Raw genomic sequence first — 25,565 nt, 5'->3', positions numbered from 1 at the left:
TAAAAGAAATTCTTGCTACTTGGAGGGGAAGATTTTTCCTTCCTCCTTTTTCCTATCTCTCTACAAAACTATTTCTAATTGTTTGCTTATACTGAATGCTAAATTCTCTCTTAGGCTGGCCATATATTTTACTAAAACAGTCTTGAATTCAGGAGTGGAAAATAGAGGTTATGTTTTAGACCTCGATGTAAGCAAAGAGGAAATATAGGAAATTCCATGTTTCCCTTTCTCAGGCTGATTTCCCTGCCCCTGTTCTCTTATCAGTATTAGGAGATGAGATGTGAAACTCAGAAACATAAAAACAAAAAGTCTAGAAGCAAGCATTCCTTGAGTCTTAAATGCACATATTTTTAGCAGTGGGATATGAAGCAGACTATTTCAACAAAGCGGAATTTGAAGCTGTGTGGGAGCCACACAAGTTCTGCATAGAAAGTGACTTCTTAAACATTACCAAAGCTTTATGGCAGTATTTAAGTGTGGTGTTTCCAGATAAATCATCATAGCTTAGATGAGCCACTTGGATTGCTTTACCCACCAAGCAAAATCCTAAAATAAAAAATTAAAAAAACAATTTTTAAATGTTTTATGTAATTTGCAATATTATAGTCTCCCCGGATTCCAACATTCAATAATAATTGTGGGGGGAAAATAGAATGCAATGCATTTATCATTATTATCTCTCTTTCAGTATTTATTTATCATGCATACAGTGATCACATCCAAGGCTAGGGGTTTGGGAGTTATTGTGAATCTGCCCTACTTTCTATCAAAGGCACCGATTACACATGCACAGTAGTTGTCCTGATGTCTTTTTAAAAACTGTTCCAAGAGACTGCTATAGGTAAAATGGTTTAATAAGCCAAAGACTCCAGTAGAAATTCACAGGGTGGTTATATTTCATTTCACCAGACAGAATAGGTAGTAAGGCTTCTTTAAATCATTGTGACAGCTTAGATCAAAGCACCTGATAGAATCTGCATTCAATCTTGTGCAAGTGATGGAGCGAGAGCCTACAGCTGTGTTCACAGGAAATGTCCACTATATCTGCCGAAACTCCCAGCCTAGCCATTCCCCTGGCATTAGCCTATGGAAGGCTACTTTAAATCTCAAAATCTCTCTTTTTTTCTGGTTTGAATCACTTCAATGAGACCTCAAAAACAACATCTCATAAATATAAGTCATGAAACTATGAAACCAACTTTATTGGAATCAAACACACAAGGCACAGCCATAACACATAACAATTGAGGCCTCCTTTCCAGTGAAAAAGAGGTGGAGGCAGATCCCTTTGGAAAGCAGGAACTCCTTCCAGAACAGGGAGGGCCCATGAAGTTGAGCCCATGCTAAAGACAAGACATTCCATGCAGCCGGCACGGGAAGGGCTCAGGACAGTTGAGCTATTGGCGATAGGAAAGACACATCCACTACCACCATAAACCTGTCTCACCCATCATAGTGTCCCAGGGTGGACACTTTCTGTCTTTAATGCTGCCCTGGGGATGACCAGAGAAGGGCCACTAACATTTCTTCAGCCTCTAGTATCAGACACTGTGCTAGATACTTTGTCCATCATGTCACTTTATCCTCCCAACACTGTCCTTATCTCCATGGTGTTCGAGGAGACACTAAGTGGTTCCTGGGGCTCGCCCCCACCATTACCTCCAGTAATCCTTGCCATTTCTAGGGCCCTCTCCCCTCAGTCTCTCAGCCCACTCCTGGCCTCTGAGCAAGGGGAATGTGGGTCTCTCTGGTGATGTTTTCCCTAACTGTATTTGTGATGAAAACAGGGCACGCCAGTTCCCTCTTGCCCAGCACCACCACATCAGATGCAGCGGCTCGAGAGGGGTATGAGTCTAGGGGAGGAATTCCGGACTGGAAGGACCTGTTCGATTCACCTGACAGCACAGATCCTTTCGGGGCAGTGTCTTCCCATAATCACCAAGACAAGAAGGGTAAGGCCTTGGAAATGCCTCCTCCTTGGTGGGGAGAGTTGGGGGGAAAGCGGGGAGGACTATGTAACTGCTTCCAGCTGAGTCTAAACAGCATTTAGGAACCTCCAATGTACCACTACCAAAAACTTCTCAAAATTAAGACTGACAGTCCAACCCTCATATGAGGCTTGATCCTAAATTATTTCTGGACCAAAGAGAAACCACACAAAACAAATAACACTTCTCTGAGCTTCTTCCACCCAGAAGAGGTGTGGCCTGGCTCAAATCAGATGCTGGCTTCTGAGATCCCTCTCCACTCCTCTCAGTCACATGCTGTGATTTTTTTTTTTTTTTTGGACCCTCTCTCTTCCCACCATAATGTGATGGAATGCCGTGCGGACTTTGGCAAGTAAATGTAATCCAAGTAAAAGCCCATTAATCAGTGAATTGAGAAATAGCCAGACAAAGTCTTTTCTGGCTGGTAGCATCTCTCCCTCTCACATGGTGCTGAATTTGAATAGGGCTGTGGTCCTCAGACTACTGTAATTGCCCTCAGAGGACAACAGCTGAAACAAAAATATGTCATTTAATCAAGCAGAATTGCTATGCATTTAAAATGGAAAGGAAGCCATGCTAAATGAAAGGGACTCTACTGTGAACTGTCCTAAATTCTCCTTTGCTTTCTTTGCTCGACTGCGGACAGGAAATGTCATCTCTTTTTTCGCCATTTGCTGCTTCTGGTAACACATCCTACTTCAGTCGCAGCTGCAACCAAAGAGGCCTTTACTTGTCCAAAAAACAGTCTTGTAAATCAGAGGCTGAAAAGCCCAGTTATGTTGCTGAGCTGTTTCCCCCCATTCAGAATTGTTAACTTCTATATGTTTTCAAGAGTTTCATGCAAACTGGGTGTGAGTTTTGAGGGCAGAGCAGCCCCCATGACCCCTGAAGACAAGTCTCTGTCGTGTCCTCTCCCAGAGTTTTCTGCACACATATCTCCATCTTCACTTCAATAGAATATTTCCTAAGCAGACCCATGCTGAAGTTTCATCATGCTTTTTGCTTTCCCTCTCCTGAGAGGGCTCTGTACTCTCCTGTCCTATTTCCGGAGCCAAAATGTAAAGATCAACCCAACCCCTTTTATCTTGCTCTTGAGCATGTCCCTTTTACTGATTTTATTATTCTTCTATAGATTTTCACTCTTAATATGCCCTGCCTCAAATCTATTTAAAGGGAAAGAAAGAAAGAAAGAAAGAAAGAAAGAAAGAAAGAAAGAAAGAAAGAAAGAAAGAAAGAGCAGGTTTTGTCTCACCAGCCTCTCTGTTCTTAACATCCCAAGAAAGCAACCAATGGAGGAGAAACTGCCTGACAGGCCACAAGCCCCAGCATGTGCCATTATTTGTGATGTGTGGCTCCAGACCTCAGATGTATTGGTCTTGGCTGTGTTCAAGAAGAGACAGCTTAGTAAAAATCACTTTGTTTTTGCCCACTGTGATTTTTTTTTTAAGAAAAACAGTCTTTCCAGTAAAGTCCTAACTATGTCAACCAAATATCTAGCTGTTGGTTGCAGTAATTTACTCTTCACTGAGAGGAGTGGCATGGATTTTCTCCAATCGTTAACTCCCCAAAGGAATGGAGGTTCTCAAAGAGTCCAATTAACACTTTGACAGATTGTTTGAAAATTCGGCATTGTTCATTCTCTTGGGTCTTATTGTGAATATTGACAAAGCTGGAAGCAGGCTGCATATTGTCAAACAATGGTGGCAGAGGTGATTGCATGGGTGTTTAACATGATCACTGTTCTTGTGCTATTAACTCCTTGCCTTGCCCTGTCAAACTTGAGTTTGATTTTGACAATTGATGATATGTTTGATGGGGCAATGCCAATGAGTTTGTTAAGCAGAAATTTGAAAAAGATATAGCTGAGTGTTCCTTTTACCATGATTTTTTTTATGATTTTAATTTCCATTTTGCTCTGAATTATTGTTTTTTTTTTTCTGTTTACCGTTCATGATTTATTTCAAGCTTTTGTTTTCGTTTTGCCAAGCACTATGTGGTATGACTTGGTGATGGCGTTACTCTGTTGGAAAAGTCTTGGTCCTTTTCTGACTCATTATGATGTCCCTTAACCTGAACCAATCTGTGACTCCCTTGCTTCTTTTCATTCCCTGACGTTGGTGCCTTAATGATGTCACACCCGTGTGCGCAGCATCTCCTGGGATGCGGGAGTTCCGTGGGTTTCCTTGAGGGCCTTTTGATGGGTGCTCTTTTCACTGGGTCGATTGTCTCATGGGAATGTGACATTTGTGTGCTCCAGCTTTCGAAGCTAAATATACTCTGGAATTGTTTCTAAAATATTCCTATATTTCCCTGCTAAGCAGAAAGTGTGTCTGCTGACCAGCGAGCTGAGGAAGAGGCAAGTGTCCAATGCCCACTGAAAAAGAGCCAGTGAGCAAAATGAGTTCAACAGCTCTCATCTGCAGATCTGTTGATGCCCCTGGGCTGGTCCTCTTGTCTGCCCCAGTTTGTGCTCCAAACAGTTCTGCATTTCCAGAGTATGTTTGCTTGCCTTTTTCTTTCTTTTCCTTGCTGTGTCCTTCGTCTTGATTTAATTCCCGTGCGTCCTTCTCATTCTGTCCAAGCACTGCTCGCACCTTGCCGTCTAACCCCCTTCTGCTACCATTGTTCTTAGCCTCCCCCTTTCACAGTAATAGGCCCAAAGCCCCCTGCCCTCTATGGAACATTCCAAGGCTCTTTCCTTCTAAACTGGGATCAGCATTTGGAAGCTGTATGTATATATAGTTCTCACTAACAAAGTGTAGGAGGAGACCTGCAAAGCATACAGAAGCATTATCATAGAAAAATGAAGTAATTTTCTCTCTCAGTAACTGGCCTTGCCCTTCATTACCCTACTGGCCTTGTCTAATGTCTCTTGTCCTTGCTGCTTTTCTTTAAAATTGCCTGATATCTTTCAAGCCCTGGATTCATTAGTAAAAAAACACAGTCGACCGCTCTGTTTTATCTCTGGGTCCCTCGATGTCTGGAGCCTCCAAAGCCAGCCCTTTAATCACCAAGCTGATAAATTAGATGCAGCCCTGACTACTTCTTTCCTGGTTTGGCCACATCTAAAAATATATATTATTTATTCATCCAATAACTATTGAGGTGGTAATGGGTAGTTACATAGGGGCTCTAATTATATGTAAATAAGAAAGAAAATCCCATTTATTTTTAGATCTGGCTTATTCCCCACCTAACAGCAAAAGAAATAAGAGCTTCTTTTTTTAGGTTAAACAATCCTGAGAGTGAATAGCCACTCCTGTGCCTCTTGTTTCTTACCAAAAGTAACAATGTCATAAAACTGATTTCCAAGAAGACTGCAAGACTGGGTAGGAAGTTAGCCTGGTACAAAGTTGCTAGGACCGCTGTGTAGCAGAAATGTAAAATCTAAACACCAACGACTGCCATTAGGACACAGCACAAATCCTGAATGGAAGAGAAACCCATATTTCTGATTTTGTTTTATAGCGTTCTTGTGTGCTCTCAGAAAGTAGATGAAATAGTAAATATAGAAAAAGGAGTTCTCATTTGCTGAAAAATGCCAGAATTGTATGCTTATATAATTTAGGGAATCTTTAAAGTGACGTATTATCACATAATTATATTTGGGTAAAAGATACGGCCATTTTAAATAAGGAAAGCATGGAGAAACAGAATTTGAGTTTGAGGTGACATGAATAATTTAAACCAAAATGTAAATGTTGACTATGTTTTAATCGATGTGCAAGCTGTTTGTGTAAGCAATTTGTAGTTGGGAAAATAATATTCCAGTAAGATTCATAAAGTCTGTAAAGGATGACGAGCACGCTTAGTTATTGTACGAATCACAGAGTTTATCAACAATCCTCTCTATAGGTAATTACTTACTCCTTTCACGTACAGTGGCCTGTGACTGTCTTGCCTCAGTGGTAAATGCAGCTCCGGACTTCATGATTTAGGGGCTCAGGGACAGCATGGCCTTCAGGAATACTGAATCATGTGGTAGAACTTTATACCTTTTGTGGTTCTCTTTCAGTGTGCTTGATTAGGTCAAGGAATAAGTCTCAGTTTGGTCCTTGATCATTAACAACTCCCTAAACTTGCCACCACCCCTGTTTGACAAAGAGAGGATGGGCTTTAGACTGCCGCTGTATCTTAGAGCTGGATCCAGCTGAAATTAACATTGTTTCACCTTCAGTTAATTTTATTTTTATAGTTACCCTCTATCTATGAAAAATGATACGTGTTTCCATTTATGTCAGTGTTGTAAAGTTTCCATTTGAAATACATTTTAAAGACAATTTAAATACTAAGTACATAGTAATGCAGGAGGTAGTAGGGAAATAAAATCTTAAGTAAATAATTTGGTATGTGAGGCTCATTGGCATGGTTAACCTTGTACAATTAACAATTCACTGAGTAAAGTTTAGGTATCTCTGGCCTAAAGCAATTAAAAGGATCTTGTAAAGATTAAACTACTACCAAGATCAGGAGACTGAGGCAGGAGGATCATAAGTTCAAGCCCAGTCTGGGCAATTTAGTGAGACCCTGTCACAAAAGAAAAAGTAAAAAGGGCTAGGAATGTAGCTTAGTAGTAGAATACCTCTGGATTCAATCCCCAGTATCAAAAAAAAAAAAAAAAAAAAAAAAGGCAACAGCTGAGCATAGTGGTACATGTCTATAATCCCAGAGATTTGGGAGGCTGAGGCAGCAGATCACAAGTTGAGGCTAGCCTCAACAATGTAGCAAGACCTTATCTCAAAATTAAGAAGGGTGGGGATGTAACTCAGTGGTAAAGTATCCCTGGGTTCAATCCCCTGTATCCTACCCGCAACACACACACAAAGAACTACTATCAAGAACTTTGCTTCTGACAGTGGATGACCCCAAATCCTCTGTTGGTTGGGCACTGCAAAGCCAAGCATATGCATGCATCAGTCTGAGTGTTGAGATTACTTCATCTTGTGCTCTTCTGATTCCTTTTCAACCCTCCAAGCTTTATGATTGGGTATGGGAAGTTTGGTCAAGTAGGAATTTAAAGAAAAATGGATTTAGGCTAAAAAGAAATTAGCCACTCTAGGCTTGTTAAGCATCTGGCAAATTTTTTTTCTCCATTCCCATAGTGAGCACCCTAGTGTAGGCTGTAGCTAGTAATTACTTAAATTGCAGAAGCTTACCTGCAGCATCTCTGCATCCCAGATACTTTTCTGGTATCCATAAGGACTCTAGTACTATAGTTTTCCCCTGACTTGACATACCTTACTCTTTGCCCTTCTTTCCCTTTTCTACCATTCACTCTTTACCTATGCTGAATTTCAAACACTCGGAGCAATCTTTGTTTATGAACAGACAGAGATCTGCTCATGAGTGCACATAGTTAATAATAGACTGGGGTTTGATTACTCTTGCATTGTAACACCCTCCAATGCCTAAAATCTACAGCATTGGGATTCTAAAGTTCCCAGTTCTCCCAATGAGAAGATAATTTCTTGGCTCCTGTCAAATCATATGTAAGTGATTTTATGTACAGAGAAATTTATTCCTGATGACAGTAATATGGAAAGGAAAATAGGCGTTCTTCTTTTTTCTGACCTAAACTTGGACTGAATTTTTCCTGCCATTTCTTCAGTAACATTGCTGTAGCAAAAAAATGTTTTCTGTAGCGTCTCAAGCAAAATTTATCACTCATTTTGTAGTGCAATTTCGATGTCAATGAGAAGTTTGGGGCTATCATAGAAACAGACATGGTTCCTGTCCAAGAAGTATCAAACTGCCAGACAGACAAAACACAAGTAGACACAAAAGCAGAGAAAAAAAAAATGTTTTATGGCCACTACTGTCTTTGTGAACAGAGAGAAAACATACACAACAGACTTTAGAAAAAGATACTGGACAACTAAAGGCAACTTGGCAGGACAGAGCAAGGACACGACCTTCTAAAACCATTTTTCAGCTCCTTTGGTCTTTTCCTTCAGTACCAATATTATAGCAATAATATATCTCAACGCAGAGAAGGCAAGGAAAATGAGGGATGTTGGGTGCAGGATTCATGTTTAAAATTTTGCAGGAATGCTGGCCAACTCTGACTTTATTTTTAAAAATAGGTCAAGCTTTACTTCAAAAAAAAAAAAAAAAAAAAACAACAACAACACTAGGCTCACACTGATTTGCATAGCTTTTACTAGTGAGGCATAGTATGGCAGCCATTCTTTTAGATTTAAGGTAGAGCAAGACAGTCTTCAGGAGACTTTAGAGAAAGAGTTCAGTCTTATGGGGAGTCCTCTGAAAGGGTAAGGTCTCTTAATTCCATTGAACAATTGGAAAATAATTGAATCAGGGAGAAAAGAAACATGCATGGTCAGAGGCAAGGAACACTAAGAGGAGGAATAGATGGTTGATGTTCCAAGAACCCTTTTGAATTAGAGTTCATTTGTTTGTTTTGAGGACAACAGGAAAGATATCATGCAAAATTCATAAGAAATCTGGTATACAGTGGTGCTACTGTTGTTGATAATGAAACATTAGATATTCTTAAAATTTAGTGTTAGTTTTTTTTATTTGTAAATTGTGCTATGCCTATCCTATAAAAATTCAATATTGTCTTTATAACTCAAACAATTTTAACCAACTAAATGTTTGAATGCCTATAAAGAATGTTTATGGCTGTAATCCCAGCATCTTGGGAGGCTGAGACAAGAGGATCATGAGTTCAAAGCCAGCCTCAGCAATTTAACAAGGCCTTAAGTAAATTAGGGAGACCCTGTCTCAAAATATAGAAAAGGCTGGGGATGTGTGTCAACAGCTAAGTGCCCATGGGTTAGATCCCTGGTACCAAATAAATAAATAAATGTTGTGGGAATCATTAGAAACACACTGTGGGGAAATAGAAGAGTAGGGTTGTTGCACAAAATATAATGTGCCCACTTAAATTTGAACTTCAGATGCATCTGAGTACTGTTTTTAAATCTTTAGATAAAACTAAATAATTGTACTGTAAGCATATCCCAAATATTGCATAGGACATACTATTCTCTGAAACATTACTCTTTATATCTGAAGTTTAAATTTAACCTAGTATCCTGTATATTTTTTGCTCTATTAATCCCATTAAAGAGGTTGCAGGTAATTTATTCAGTGAAGCTATAGAAGACATAGTCTTTAGATGGTATTGGCCCTTTAACTCTTGGAAATCTACAGTAACCCAAATCAGAGTTTGAGTAAAAAAATAAATTATTCACATTTAATTTCAGAAAATGATCACTCAAAGTTACATATATGTTTGTACTATTTTTTTATTTTTTTAGACATTAATTAATGTATTTTAATGTAAAATCAAATTTTTCCCATTACAGTAGCCTGAGATTTACAGAAACATTTTCAATAAAGTACAGAGTTCTATTATATTCCATAGCCAGTTTCCCCTATTATTAATATCTTACATTATATATTTTTTTATTGTTGGTTGTTCAAAACATTACATAGTTCTTGACATATCATATTTCACACTTTGATTCAAGTGGGTTATGAACTCCCATTTTTACCCCGTATACAGATTGCAGAATCACATCAGTTACACTTCCATTGATTTACATATTGCCATACTAGTGTCTGTTGTATTCTGCTGCCTTTCCTATCCTCTACTATCCCCCCTCCCCTCCCCTCCCCTCCCCTCTTCTCTCTCTACCCCCTCTACTGTAATTCATTTCTCCCCCTTGTATTATTTTTCCTTTTCCTCTCACTTCCTCTTGTATGTAATTTTGTATAACCCTGAGGGTCTCCTTGCATTTCCATGCAACTTCCCTTCTCTCTCGCTTTCCCTCCCACCTCTCAGCAAATTGGTGCAACCAATTTGGAAAGCAGTATGGAGATTTCTTGGAAAGCTGGGAATGGAACCACCATTGACCCAGCTATTCCCCTTCTCGGTCTATTCCCTAAAGACCTAAAAAGAGCATGCTACAGGGACACTGCTACATCGATGTTCATAGCAGCACAATTCACAATAGCAAGACTGTGGAACCAACCTAGATGCCCTTCAATAGATGAATGGATTTAAAAAATGTGGCATTTATACACAATGGAGTATTACTCTGCATTAAAAAATGACAAAATCATAGAATTTAGAGGGAAATGGATGGCATTAGAGCAGATTATGCTAAGTGAAGCCAGCCAATCCCTAAAAAACAAATGCCAAATGTCTTCTTTGATATAAGGAGAGTAACTAAGAATAGAGTAGGGACTAAGAGCATGAGAAGAAGATTAACATATGTTTGTACTATGATAAAGAGTAATTTAAAAGATTATCACTGAAATCAAGTTTTCAAATGACACTTTTAAGTGAGGAAAGCTCAGGAAAAAAAAAATTGTTCCTGAACAGGAGCACCATTAAAAACAATTGATTTTTTAATTTTCTTTAACCTCAAGTTTTCATCAACATGCATTTTTGGTCTCATTTTCAGAAAGTACCAGAAAATAGTAGTGATCTTGATAACCCTATTCACAAGGAAAGCTGTACAGAATCCTTTCCTTTTTTTCTTCACTCTTTCAGCAGACATTCAGCAAACACATACTAGACATAAACATGATGTTGAGTATTACAGAAGATACAGTTTTAAATTCAACATAAGCCTGCCCTCAGGTAGCTTGCAGTCAGCCTAGCAAGGGAGGTGCATAGGTGGTCTGCCTAACTGGGGCAGAAAGATTCTTGAGAGAAAAGTGAAGGAGAGAAGGGAGAGCAGAGCCCTGAGGGAGTCAAGGGAGTGACTGATGGGGTTGGGTGGGACACCAACCACTGAAGGAAAGATGGATTCAGGAGCAGGAGAAGGGGAGGACATTCCATGGCAAATAAATTTCATGATCAAGACAAAAAGCTGTAAAAGTACAACATGAGAGGATAAAGGGGAAAGTGGTATGGGGTGACCATAGTGATAAAGTACACAGAGGGCTGGAGTGGGGGCTGAGATTGAAATGGTCATCTAGTGCCATGCTTTGGCTTTAGCTACAGGCAGTGGGGGATAGGATGATAGGTGGTTGGAAGAGGGACCCAAGGGGGGGGAGGAGGAAGGAAAGGACAAAAGTAGAGAGATTGATAGATGATATATAGTAAATTGATTATGTAATTATATGAGGTTATTAATTATATATACACCATGAATTTGGGAAGGGGAACTTTGCATCAATTTAGAATCTACAGTGTCTGTTACTACGTATGTATCCCTGACATTTTCCTGGTAGATGCTTTTTTGCCAAACTAAGAACTTTCTTCCAGGTAAAGTCCCCCAAGGCAAGCTAAATTCCAAACAAGGGCTTTCTCTGTCATTTTGGTTAAAACATTGGGGTGCATGGCTTATGACAGACATTTTATTCAGGACAGATTTTGAAATTAGAGGAGGCGGAGAAAGAAATGAGAATGTAATCCAGGGTACTACACTATATTTTTTACTATATTATTTCTTTGTCACCTCCCAGGAAAAAGAGTCTATTTGTGGTCTGTGGCTTTTCTTTAAAGGACTGAAGAAAACAGCATGGTAAACAGGTCAGGTGCTAATCCTCAAATAGACCAAGTGGCACTTCCCCCCATGTGAGTGTGTGCCAGGGAGGAGGGTGAAAATCCAGAAACCCCAGAGGAAGGCTGTAATCATTCTTTCACTACTACAGGCATGGATGTAGATTTGATTTAATTAATTTTGTATCCTCTTGACAACTTGCTGAATTTATCTAAGGTCTTGATGAGATTATTGTGGAAAGGGTAGAAGGAAAAAAAAAAAACTTAAATGTCAGCCATGTAGAAAGCTGTTTTATCTCCTTGCCTGCCTGAATCTGCACACCAATATTTGAATTTTCTAGAGATAACCACTAAACCATTTTTTTCCCCACCTACTATCCACTTTCTCAAAAAATGGAGATCTTAAATTATGATTATGGAGACTTGAACTTTTGCTTTTAATAGCAATTTAAACCTTAGGATATTAAAAAAAAAAGTAAATTCATCTTCTATGGGTGCTTCTTACCTTTAACCTATAGCTGCTCTTTGAAGCCCTATCTTTCTTGACATGAAACTTTACCCCCACCCTTTTCCTTCAGTTTTCTTTCTTTTTTTTTCCATTCTCTCCCATCTTTTGTACAAAAACACACACAATGACAGAGTTTTCTGACAGCTTAATGGAACTTTCAAGGACTACAGGGACTAGGTTAGGCATGATCTTATTAACGGAACATCTGGAGTCATTACAGACTTCCTCTTTAATTGACTCAACTGCACTGTGTTCATCTAGATTCTGTTTTGTCCTAACAATAAAACTGTGAAGAATCAATTTATAGTTTGGATCCTGCGCAATAATAGAAAAAATAATATTAGCTTTGTCTCCGAACTTTATGATAACCTGGTTTCGTGACGTTTGTTTGTTTTAAGGTTAGAAATATGATTTTGCAAACCTCATTGTTTCATAGACAAGCTAGTCTACAGAGGGCAAAGTAGTAGAAACCAGGTAATTTCATGAGGGTAATTTCTCTTTTCTTAACATTACTCATGAGAATGACCTCACACTCTATAGGACTTGCTCAGAATACATAATGCATGTCACTGCCCTACAGAAAAGAAGGCTGAAAAACCTGTGTTCACTTGTTGGTCCTAGAGAGATACAGGCTATGCGAGTAATAGGTAAACCCCTGCAAAAATGTATGGGCTACTGGGGGGACTGAAAGGAGCCGCAGGAACCTCATCATATGTAAATCTCTTAGCACTTTAGATCTCAAAAGGCCCTGAAGTAAACTAATGAAATGTAGTTGGATATACTCAAATATACTGGGGGCACAGTAGATGGGATCCTAATCAGTGCTAGAGTCAATTATAGGCAATGTGAAGGTCTGTCATCTTTAATATTTCTTAAGTTCTTGTACGTCCACAGCTTGGGAACTATCTTTGTAAAGTGATCCATTTTTAATGGGGTAATATAAATTCTCCCACTCCAATTATTTTTAAATTTTATATTTTTAAAAGGATGCTTTTCTTTTCAAACAAACATCCACGTTTACTCTTACTGAAGTCAGATGCAGTGATTATGAGCTGTGTAAAAATAATGGAAGTTCAGTTTAGACCGTCATTGGCAATGCTTTATTAGGAGGGGAAATGGTGTCGAAATTTATAGGACTGCAAACTGCATTATGCCTGACCTTTTGGACATATTAAAGCATGTCATTTCCAGTCCTGTAGCCTCTTGTTATTCATAAATAATAGATAACACTGGACACAATCACCTGACATTTGTTAAGGTAATAAATATACCCTAAGTGCAGAAGGGTCTTGCACTCCAGGATTTAAAAGCACACGATGGAAATTTTATGTAACTTAAAATGTCTTATGTAATTCTACGGATTTGCACATTCAGTTCAGCTCAGCAGATCGGGAGGTGCTGAGCTCCATTGAGCACACTGTTGTGCTAAGCATTTTTATTATTGTAAAGCAGGACCTTAATGTGGGCAAATGAAACATGAGCTCAGGTCCCTCTTTTCAATGTGGGAACATAAAGCAAAGCCTTCTTGAGTTTCCTTTCTCTTGTCCTGCCATGCAGATGTTCAGGAAGAGTTTTGGCATCCCCTGATCCATTCTCAATGTCACTTGATGGCCATGAGTTTTGAGTTTTAAGGGTCTGATTTGAGGACATTGGATGTGGGTCTACAAAGGAGCTACTTTGTCCATCAGGTGGCTCCATCAGGTGTTCTGCCTCTTCTGCCCCTGGGTCCAGTCATGACCAGACAGACCTCTGTGGTTCCAAGTACTCCTGATGCTCACCGTAAACAGAGATGGAGCATCAAAAATTCCTCCCTATATCTTCATGCCCGAGTAGAGACCCCAGGCATTTTTTCATCAGCCTCCATTGCTAGCAAATTTGGTAGATTGATACTGTAGGAGTAGTACAGCATTTTAGGTCCTAAATCACACTTTTGTCAAATACCAAGGGAAAGTGTAAAGGATTTGATTGTGTTTTGAACAAAATAATAATTTTGTGTTCTTTATCAGAGCATGGCAACCTTAGTAAAGAAATTATACTGAAGACTCATGCTTTGAACATCAAGAAGATTTTGTACATTTACTTCTTATGTATTTTACAAATCATTTTGGAAGTCTGGCTAACCACTGGCTCAGTGGTGTCTGATGTAGAATTTTAGAGCTAAACACTCAGATGTTTTCTAGAATATCATTGATGTCATTTAGGACAGTGCCTTTCAAACTTTAGTGAACATAAGAATCATCCAGAGAGTTGTTTAAACACAGCTTTCTGGGGCCAGCCCAGAGACTGCAGGCAGAAAAGTGGAGAAGGACCTAAGGATTTGTTTATAACAAGTTCCAGGTAAGACTAAGACTGAGCAACACTAGCAACACTAGGACTCAAGATGCTTTTCAAGTTGCTCACTAGCCAAGATTTTGTTGTATTCTTATTTACTTTTATTTGTATTTTTTCATCTTTATTTTTCTACTCTTGATTAACACAATTGAGCCCTACCAAAATAAGTGCCTTTAAATAGTCTATCTTGGATCTCACAGAAGGCAGGCAACTTGTCAGAACTTCTAGAAATCCTGTCATTGTGTTATTAATTGAACATTAACACATTTCCTGCACGATGCCAACTGCTTTACATATTTTCATTTATTTAGCCTGTTTTATTCTTCTAACAATGCTCATCTCATAGCACTACTAGGGCTTAGAGATTGAGTGACATGCCCAAGGTCACACAACTAATTATTTGTAAAGCCAAGATGAAAATCCAGGTCTTTATGACTTCATAGTTTATGTCCTTAACCAATAACACCCAGTCTCATCCTGACCCAGATCCTAAGAACTCTATTCCTAGCTAGTTTGTTTCCAGAATATTAGAACAGACCTCTTTCCTCATATTTGTTTTACCTTGCTTTGTAGAGAAAAATCAAAGCACTGCAAATACTCCAAACAATGTATTATCTGAATTTCACTTTTTTTTTTTTAAGAAGAACCACTCCCCATTGTGTAGCTTTGATGCCCTGTGAGAGAGCAAAGGAAGAAGATGGGACCAGGAAGTTGGAAAATAGAAATGCTTTGTCTAGTTTCAGAAAGCACACAGATGTTAGGTTTCCGGTCATATTTAGAAAGAAAGCCTCAGAATAGGAAAATAAACCTTGAAAATTCTGCAAAAACTTTGCCAAACTAAAACAATTCTTACCAAAAAAGAAAAGAAACACAGGGCTTGGGTTTCTTTCATAAAAATAGAAAGGAGATTGGTAAAGTAGAGAAGGGGACCAGCAAGAGGGGGGGAAAAGAGGTACTGGGGAACAAAACTGACCAAACTGTATTGCTGTATTATATGCATGTATGAATATGTAACAACTAATCCCACTATTATGTCTAATTATAATGACCAATAAAAATTTTTAATTTTAATTTTAAAAATTACTATAAAATAAAATGCACTTAAGAAATTAAAAAAATAGTTTTGGCTTGTATAGGGACAATAACAATTCTAAAACAGAACCACATACCAACATTCCTGGGCATGGCTTTTAAAAATTATCCTGACATGATCTTGGTACGGACATCAATCCATGCTCTGGGTGAGGAAGGTGTCTTCCCATTGGCAACGCCAAGTCTAACAGTGGAGCTGAGGGATGTCAGTGAATAGAGCACAGAGGGGGAAATGAAGCTGTTTCTTCTTTTTTTTTTTTTTTTTTTTTAAGTGAAGTTCAATGAGTTTCATGCTCACTCTCCCTTCTCTCCCTGGGATATCATCCCAACCAAAAAATGTATCAATTTCAGAGGTGATAGAAGTGGAAGTGGGGCTCATCCACAGTCAACCACTGTAAGCATTATTTCAATATGTGAGCTTTAAAAATGCTTCTGAACTGAGGATATTAAATGGCCAGGAAGCTGCCTCTACTTTGGCATGGACACTAGCCTTAAACCATGCCCCTCCCAGTACCTAATCTTCAGCTGCCAGGAAAACCAAAAAGAAATAAAAAATAAGAGGAAAAGGAAAGTTTGAGTTATAAACTCTAAGCCCATTTCCATGGCTGCTGGTGGTTCAGTTTATTCCTAAGCCATCTGGTTCCCATTATGCCGTAAGACAAGAAGACTCCCTTGAAGGCTGCTTCCTGCCGAGATAACCACAGAGTGCTCCCATTTCGCTTTCCGTGTGGTCATCTCGATTGGCTAGGGTGTGGTGTGGAGAATAAATTGTCTCCAGTTGGGGTTTTTCCCTATTTGTTTTCTTCTCTCCTTAATGGGGCTCACAGTGGGCCCTGTGTGGTTAGCCTAGTGATGTTTGGCTCCTGATTAGTTCATTCATTCTGATCGCCTTGCAGGATTGTGAGTCTGGCATTTCATTGCAATAGATTTTCAAACAAGAAAAATTGGGTTGTTAGATTCCATTCACCCAAGTTGTTATGAGGATTTCAAGGAAATTGCAGGCTTGTCTTACTATAAAGCAGAATCAAGAGTCTATTTTAGGGGTTCCTACTCTGGGGGCTTTTCTTGGTGATTTGCCATCTTTCTTAGCTCTCAGACCCAACACAAACCCTCTCTGCTCAGTGATGGAGGAAACGTCCATCCTCCTTTTTTGCCTTTGCATATTTCTCTAAAGGACACAGAGAGGCTTTGTTGTCTTTGTGGTCACCGGGTCCGCTTTACACAGATGCCTATTAATCACTTCACTATGGAGACAGACACATCCATCATATCACAGCAGCTCAGAAACAGGCAGCCCAGTAAGCAAGGGTGAGAGGGGAAAGTGCACACTTAACCATTTCGGGTTACTGGCTGCCTGGGTTGTACACATTTAGAGAGGTAATTGGGGTGGGGATGGGGAGGGCTAATTCTTGGTATTTAGCTTAGTAGGTACAATTGAGTGTACATATTTGTCTGATTTACTTCATAATTTGATATGACAATTATCTTCCAGATATCTGGGTAAGGTGCAAGGGATAAGTATACTTGAAGAATGAGTTTTAATTTTAAAAACACAAAGAAAAATAAAATGTTTTTGATGCAAAGATATTGCCTCTGAAACCAGTACAGATCAATTAGCTCAGAACTTTCCTTCCAAAACTCACAGGTCTTCAAACATCTTTTTTGGTCATTTGAGGCTGCTCATGGCCTTTTTCCAAATGTTGTTTGTAGCTCTTGTTTTTCATATCTTTTCTCTATATGTACTCATTCATTCACGCATTTATTTACTATTGGTTTAACAGATATTTACTGAGCACCTTTATGTCTGGGAATTCAGTGGTGAATGCCTCCCTTTTAGAGCAGACAAGGTGAGAAAAACAAACATAAAAGCAATATCCTAGGAGTGATGATTTAGGATAGAGGAAGAACAGAGCTCTGGGGACACTTGTAGAACAAAGAGCTCACCTGGTCTGAGGAGTGGAAGAAGGTTGCTGCGTTGAAGTAGAGATAATGAAGGATGAGGTTGCATGTGTGGGATGGTGGGGGTGGGATATTTCAAGTAGGGGGACAACCTGTGAGAAAGCCCAGAAGCAAGGAACAGTCCAGCAGGGTGGTTCATGCCTAGGGCATAAGGGACCAGAAGGAAATGAGACCATTCACTATTGCTGAATACAGTTTTCCCTTTCCTTCTCTCCACCTCTTGATTTTTGTTGCATTATCCATTCCAGCTGAAATCCTGTGCATCTTTAAGGCTCAGTACAAATACCATCTCCTAGGCAAAGCTGTTGCCTGTTATTGACATAGAAAGGATGTAGCTCATTCCTTTTTGAATGCAGTTATGTGCAAGTAGCTGCCTTCTCCTCACTGGTTTATGATTCATTCACCTTTGTCCCAACATGTAGCACAGTGCTTTAGTGAGCTCAAAAAACATTTCCTGAAGGTGGCCACAAAGATGCTGGGAGCTGAAACCTTGTTACATTGGCACAATAATAACGACACCAAGAAAATCACAATCCAACCCTGAGGTAGGACACAACATCCTTTCTAAAGCAAGCTGTCCTTGAGCCTTGTGCTGTGCCCAGCCCCACCCCAGTGCACAGACTAGGCAGTCATGGATAACTGGGAGCAGGGCTATGCTATCAGGAGCCTTTTTTTTTTTTAAGAGAATGTGGTATGTGATTATTTCAGATTATTAACAAGGTCATCACAGGAAAATGCTGAAATGTATCGGGCTTTCTCTTTGCAGTTTATAATTGTTCTTATTTATAATTATATGTTGTTGGGGCCTGCAAGGCAGGGTCTTTCATAAGCTTTTCATTGTGTTGGCCTCTGAGAGTTTCAGTCTGTCTCACTAAGGCCTCCCTGCAGTATCTGAAAACTCTCACCTCAGAGGGGGAAAAAAAAAAAAGAAAAAGTGGAAATTCTATTCTTTCTCAGTTCTGCCAATTTAAGGCATGATTTCAGAGAAATCTCTAAGCCATTGTATGCCTTGCTTCCTGCAATAGGAAGGTGGAAAGAATAACCAGTTAGCACCCCATGACTGGTGAGAAATAGCTAGTGGTTAATGAATCAATGCAAAGGATGTTTGAGATACTGTTTTCATTACTAATGCCCCATTTTCAATTGGTGAGAGCAGAAGGCCTGGGCTTGGTAAAGGAAGGCATATCAATACTCCAGAGTGAAGAAGCCTACCTGTGTTCCCTCTGCAGTGTGGGGAACCCTGGGCAGGGGAGCATACCTCCCTAAAAAAGGCTTTCCACTTCCCCAGGACTTCCATTCAAGATCTGAAGGGCTGGATGCTCACCCCAGCTCCAGCCTGTTGCCCTTTGCAGAGATGCATTTATTCTGAATTATTCAATTCCACTGGAGCTCTCAGTTGTCACAAATAACCCATTTACCCTCGTTGGCTCTTTTGGAATTATCCCAGAGCCAATTTCTTTTTATTTTCAAAATTGTTTCTCTCCTCGTTTTGAACAAACACTGAGCACCTTTATAGATTTCATTTGATTTGTCTGATAGATGCTGCTATTAAAATTCTGTTATGATTAGAGATATAATTCTTTGCTGTGACTTCAAAGGCAAGGTTATAGTCACTCCTAAGATGACCTACAAGTTTATAGGTACATTTTAAAATATCTCTGTGTATTAAAAATCACATGCTCAGCAGTCATGGATTTAGCTATACTAGCCTGAGCCCTGAGGGTGGTCAGGTTATAAATGCAAATAATACATGGTCCCTGTCCTGGAGGAGCTGACTATAGGATTATTACTGCACTAGGAATATACAATCCCTTTGTTTTGACATTTCCCTGTTTTGTTTTCAATTATTTCCAAATTCAAGACCTATAGACAGTTCAGAAAGAGAGGTATTTCTTTATGTCATTTTCTCAACATTTCCTCTCATCTCCTTGACCACATTTGAATAGCACCAGGTTTGAAGCAGAGAAGAACACATCTGCCCCTTTCCCCTGGGAGATCGATAGCTAATGGAATCAACTGGAGCAGCTGTGACTATATCTTCCTGAAGCCCTCTATGAGCCTCTCACCTACCACTTATCTTGTGGCTTCTTTTGACCTTTAGATTTTCCCAGCAAACTACAGCATTTAAGCTTTTTCCTATTCTTTATTTGATTCTTCTAACACTCAGTAAGGCAGTAAGATTGTGTTAACCCCACATCATAGATGAAAAAAACTGAGGCCCAGAGATGTTAAGTCTCTTGCCAAAAGGTCACCCAGCCTATAGATGGGCCCAAGACTCCAGGCCCTTTGAGATATTCTCTAGTGTTGTTTGTATCATTCCAGATGACCCTTTAGTTGAGATTGCTGTGTTCCATCCTTCATGATGCTCAGGCCACAAAATTTTGTTTGCAGTGCTAGGGATAAAACCCACGACCTTGTGCACATTAGGCAAGTGCTCTGCCACTGAACTACATCCCAGGACCACAAAGTTGATTTGATCATTTGCATGAATGCTCCTAGCCCTTTTCTTGATACAAGCAGAAAGCTTTATTTGGAAAGGCATTAACCTTATCTTCAACTGCACTTTCAATTTAATCTCTGATCTGTTTCTAATTTGGGGTGGGGTTTCTGAATTTGCCCAAGCAGATGCTTTTAGGTCTGAAAGATGAAACAAGTCATAATGGTTTTTAAGGGCACTATTTACATAACAAAATGAGATAGTTTCCTCAAAGGTCAGATCTTACTTGACTTGTTAACAACTGCCCCCCCCCCAAAAAAAGAACCTGAACTCAAATGTCATCCATTAAAAAAAAAAAAAAAAGTCTTTCTCAGTGAAAGAGCAAGTAGTTTCCATGAGTCTGAGCTAATGATCTTCAGACACAAAAAAAGAGTTAAAAGTAAGGTTAGGAAGCAATGTATAAATTTGAAAATTGTGTAGTTTTCCCAAAGAAATAAATGAATAGTTCTAACCTTATTACTGTGCAAAAGGCTTGCACTGCTCACTCCCATGCCGGAAGCCAGTCCATCAGCAAGACTGTGGTTAGACGCCAGAACTTTATTATATGACAAGCTAACCATTGGAAGATGTAGAACATTCTCATGTTAAAGTCCATCTTGACAGAGGTGGAGGTTTGTGGCCAAATTAAGCACAACTGATCCTAATCACCTAGTCTGGGGATGTTTTTGTTCTGCAGATTTCAAAAATAAAGATCATTATTTCCTCAGGCTATTCTTATTCCAATGATTATATTAGGAACCCACATACCATTCCTAACATATTATACCACGGACAGGTTAGGGTCCTCTTGAAACTCTTGATAATGAAAGAAAACACATTTCTTCCCATGATTGAGGGAGGCTAGGAACAAGTAAGGTTAAACAGGAGTCAAGGCTGGACTTTAACCTTACTTTTTCCATGTTCCTCTTAAACTAAGAGGTCAATTCAAACTGTACACTGTTAAAGCCCATTGTCAATTGCTTCCTATTAAAGTACACAGTCCCCTATCCCCTAAATATGATCACCTGAAGGGGCTCCATGAATTACCTATTACCAAAAAATTTTACTTACTACCCACTACCAATGTGGGTACTTAGCTAGCCTATGTTAGACCCCACTAAAATCACCAAGTCAATGAGGAAAATTAAGCCAATTTTGTTCACAGGTGTACATTTTTGTGCAATTATGTATAGGTGGTTAAGAACGATGTTCAATAGAACCCTATACACAATCAGAATGAAAGGAAAATCTGTTGCTATTTTAGCATAACAACAAGGAAATGCAAATTTTATGAAGAAATTTTTCATTAGCACATTCTCTTGCTTGACTAGGTATTAAAACATATTTGAATGCAAGGTGCTTCATTGTTTGGGGAACTCCACACATAAAAGGTGTGAGTTATAGCCAATCATTTTTTGCTTCTCTGATTCCACCCCTTAAAATCACATGAAGATAAATCTGAAAGATTTGGCAAGTGTCACATTTAGAAATTTTTCAATATCTTCCCTTCTTAAACTCTTTCCTTAGGGCAGCTGCCCTTCATCTCCCTCATCTCCAAGGGTATTTGTTTAATCACAGAATCCTTTTTCTTAAGAGAGATTTGCTGCTTCTATTGATTCCCACCTGAGGTCACAATCCTTTGTCACAGGACAGTCATTTCCACAGCAACCACATGTGATGTCACAAGTGAGGGCAAGGGGAGAAGATTCTCTGGAAAGAAAGGAGTGTCATCTTCACGTAGGAGGCTTCAGAGTTTTGAAACCATCACACAGTTATCAAATACTTGAGCAAGAAATCACCCCTCACCCCCACTTGGCCATCTGACAAAGCTGCATTTCTTCAAGGTCTCAACTGTGACACACACACACAAAAAAAAAACATTTCAGCTGAAGTTTAAGGGTTGTATGTTGTGGGTTTGGAAAGGGGTAGAGATTTTTATTTCATTTCATTCTAATTCTGTGCCACTGATACCTGCCAGTAAAATGCATTAAACATATTCCAAAAAGACTTGATTTAGTAGATGAAAAATGTGTCTCCAGAGACCAGAGAAGGTACATTTTCTGTCTTGCTCTCGTTTCCATAATAGGAACAATGTTTACATTTCCTCAGCCCATGCAGTGCCTGTAATGTATTCATGTTCTTTTCCTCTCCAGAGGCAGGAATTGAAGTATTTGAGATTTTATTTTTTTTAGCTACTGCATCAAGCACTTGAGATCTGACAATTGTGATGTGTATTCTCATGTGGTATTAAAAAAATAAAAGCTTCGGGTGTTTGCATTTGATTAGAGTTGCTCAGCTTGGTGGCTGATTAAGCAGGAACAGGGAAAGCAACTTCCTTCAGAAACATAGCATCTTGGTTAATGTAGTGTAAGAGCATAGACGGGTGTAGTCACATAATTTTTATTAAATTGAAGAGATAACTCTGCCGAAGAATCTCATGGTGACAGCAAACCCTAAGCATAATAATGGGACCTGACACTTCTCAAATCTACTACAGGGCCCCAACTGCTTTTTTTTCTAAATATTCTTTCATTTCCAGCAAGGAGAGTGCTTCATTCAAACATTCAGCATATTTATCTGAAATTGAGAGTGGATTTTTTTAAATGCAAAGTAAGCATAAACATTGTAATCTATTAGCTTTAGCTCTTTTCTTTCACTGTAAATGACATACACCCTCTACCCTCTAGTTGCTTGAAAAGCAAATATAGTTTGCTCCAGATAGAGGCCTTGGTGCAACGAGGCAGTCATGAGAAAACTGGACGCTGGCATTGTTCTGTGACTTGTTCATTTAATATGCATCCCTCTTCCTCCAGACTCAAAATATCTCAGTTATCCTAATTCTATAGGGGAATACTGATAAGAGATGAAAAGGGAGAGACATAAGTAAATTCTGAAAGCCCAAACTTGTCACGTTCTATGGAATGAAGCTAATTTGAAGAAGAATGTACTGGAGAGAATAAAAAACACAAAGAAGGCAACAAATGAAGTTGATTTGCACACTTCACAATGTGTGTGTGTGGGGGGGGGGGGGGTTTAATTGATGAATGTCTGGCAAGCTGTACCCTGAAGACAAGTTATGCAGAGGTGCTGCTGTCACTTATTACTGTTATCAATTAACAGGGTGAGTGCCAAGTAATGGTAAGCCTCGCCTGTGTTTTCGTTTCTAAACACCATGTGTGATGTCTGTTGCAGGAGTGATTCGGGAAAGTTACCTCAAAGGCCATGATCAGCTCGTTCCTGTCACCCTCTTGGCCATTGCAGTCATTCTGGCTTTTGTCATGGGTGCCGTCTTCTCTGGCATCATCGTGTACTGTGTCTGTGATCACCGGCGCAAGGATGTGGCTGTGGTGCAGCGCAAGGAGAAGGAGCTCGCTCACTCACGCAGGGGATCCATGAGCAGTGTCACCAAGCTCAGTGGCCTCTTTGGGGACACCCAGTCCAAAGACCCCAAACCAGAGGCCATCCTCACGCCGCTCATGCACAACGGCAAGCTTGCAACTCCCAGCAACACCGCCAAGATGCTCATTAAGGCTGACCAGCACCACTTGGACCTTACGGCCTTGCCCACCCCAGAGTCTACCCCAACACTGCAGCAGAAGCGGAAGCCCAGCCGTGGCAGCAGGGAGTGGGAGAGGAACCAGAACCTCATCAATGCCTGCACAAAGGACATGCCCCCTATGGGCTCCCCTGTGATTCCCACGGACCTGCCCCTCCGGGCCTCCCCCAGCCACATCCCCAGTGTGGTGGTCCTGCCCATCACACAGCAGGGCTACCAGCATGAGTACGTGGACCAGCCCAAACTGAGCGAGGTGGCCCACATGGCACTGGAGGACCAGGCCGCCACCCTGGAGTACAAGACCATCAAAGATCATCTCAGCAGCAAGAGTCCCAACCATGGGGTGAGCCTCGTGGAGGACCCAGACAGCCTGCCCCCCAAGGTCCCACAGCGCGAGGCCTCCCTGGGCCCTCCAGGAGGCTCCCTGTCCCAGAACGGCCTGAGCAAGCGACTGGAAATGCACCACTCCTCTTCCTACGGGGTTGACTATAAAAGGAGCTACCCCACGAACTCGCTCACGAGAAGCCACCAGGCCACCACTCTTAAAAGAAACAATACTAACTCCTCCAATTCCTCTCACCTCTCCAGAAACCAGAGCTTTGGCAGGGGAGATAACCCGCCTCCTGCCCCACAGAGGGTGGACTCTATCCAGGTGCACAGCTCCCAGGCATCGGCCCAGGCCGTGACTGTTTCGAGGCAGCCCAGCCTCAACACCTACAATTCACTAACGAGGTCGGGGCTGAAGCGTACTCCCTCGCTAAAGCCAGACGTACCTCCCAAACCCTCCTTTGCTCCCCTTTCCACATCCATGAAGCCCAATGATGCGTGTACATAATCCAGGGGGAGGGGGTCAGGAGTCGAACCAGCAGGCAAGGCGAGCGCCCGCTCAGCTCAGCAAGGTTCTCAACTGCCTGGAGTATCCACCAGACCAAGATGGCCCATGGCAGAACTGAGGACGCTAGCTGGGTCCTCCTCTGGGACGCAGGGGTACTCTCAATCGGCCATGTGGTTTGGTGAAGGTTCGCAACAGTGGGACTCACCTCCATTCTCTTCCTTCACCCTCCCGCACACCCTACAGCAGGTTGGACCCACAAAAGACTTCAGTTATCATCACAAACATGAGCCAAAAGCACATACCCACCCACCCACCCCCATGCACACATGCACATGCACACACAACAACACACACACACACACACACACACACACAGTTGAACAGCAGCCACAACATGGTGTCCATGACTGCACGGGACGTTGCCAAACTGGGCTAGCGTTCCAAACTGCAAAAACACAAATACATTTTTTTAAAAATCATGAAAATTAAAAAAATATATATATAAAGAATTCATTGATAATTCTAACTCAGACTTTAACAATGGCAGAAGTTTACTATGCGCAGATACTGTGAAATGCCCACCAGTGTTACAGCTTTTCTGTTATAGCGGATAAATGCCATGTTGGGCAACTATGTCATAAATTTCTGCTCCTCTCTTTTAATGAAATAACGTGACCGTTAACGCAAGTAACTCTTTATTTATTGTTCTACTCTTTTTTTTTTCCTTAAGGAAAGGACTCTTCCATATATCATCCTATGAACAGCTCTTCTGAAGCCCACAGAAAGTTAAAACTATTTAACGTGAAATCCATTAACTGGAATAATTGAGTTTCTTTATTTTTACAATAAATTCACTGAGTAAATAAGTTGGAGCTGGAATTCTGAGCTTTGTGTTTGGACTGTCTGGTCTGTAGCTAAAGGAAAGCATTAAGAGGGGAATATTTATTTAAGTCTACCAGTTAATTTGATGGTCAGGTCTCTGGCCATAACATGCAAAAAAAAAAAAAAAAATCCATTAGTTTCATAGTCCTTCCAGATCCTAACTTCTGAAGCAACCAGGAGAAAAACTTCTAGAATGGCACATCATGTCCCATTGCTGCCGAAGTGGCTCTTGTCAGTGGTCCCCACTTTCTGCGAAGGCACCAGCTTGAGATCCGCCATCTCATTTCACCTTGCATGTGAGACAGCAAAGCGAAATCCACAATCGGTGTGAACTAATTAAAATGCTGGCTGCTACCTTGCATAAATTAATGGTTTGATCACACGGGTTTTTTGTGGGGTTACATCTGTGAATAGCCTGTTTTCCACATGTAAATTTGTGCCTTACACCCTGAGTTGT

General features: G+C 40.4%; 1 protein-coding gene across 4 annotated transcripts in view; it reads left to right on the top strand.

The window, feature by feature from the left end:
- The window catches only part of SEMA6A (semaphorin 6A), a 126,506-nt gene extending 101,414 nt beyond the window's left edge, over positions 1-25,092 (top strand). For 3 of the 4 annotated variants that reach the window (XM_081289518.1, XM_081289515.1, XM_081289516.1), the window contains 2 exons: positions 1,788-1,952; positions 23,028-25,092. In XM_081289518.1, the coding sequence (XP_081145644.1) occupies positions 1,788-1,952; positions 23,028-24,226 (1,364 nt within the window). In that variant the 3' untranslated portion in view covers positions 24,227-25,092. The remainder of the gene's footprint in view (positions 1-1,787; positions 1,953-23,027) is intronic. The other variant, XM_081289517.1, reaches the window with a different exon arrangement.
- The last annotated feature ends 473 nt before the right edge of the window (positions 25,093-25,565 follow it).

Source organism: Spermophilus citellus (assembly GCF_964194105.1).
Source record: "Spermophilus citellus genome assembly, chromosome: 1".
In the NCBI taxonomy this organism is placed as follows: Eukaryota; Metazoa; Chordata; class Mammalia; order Rodentia; family Sciuridae; genus Spermophilus; species Spermophilus citellus.
The sequence above is the reverse complement of the archived record's forward strand: the minus strand, read 5'-3'. Positions and strand labels throughout refer to the sequence as shown.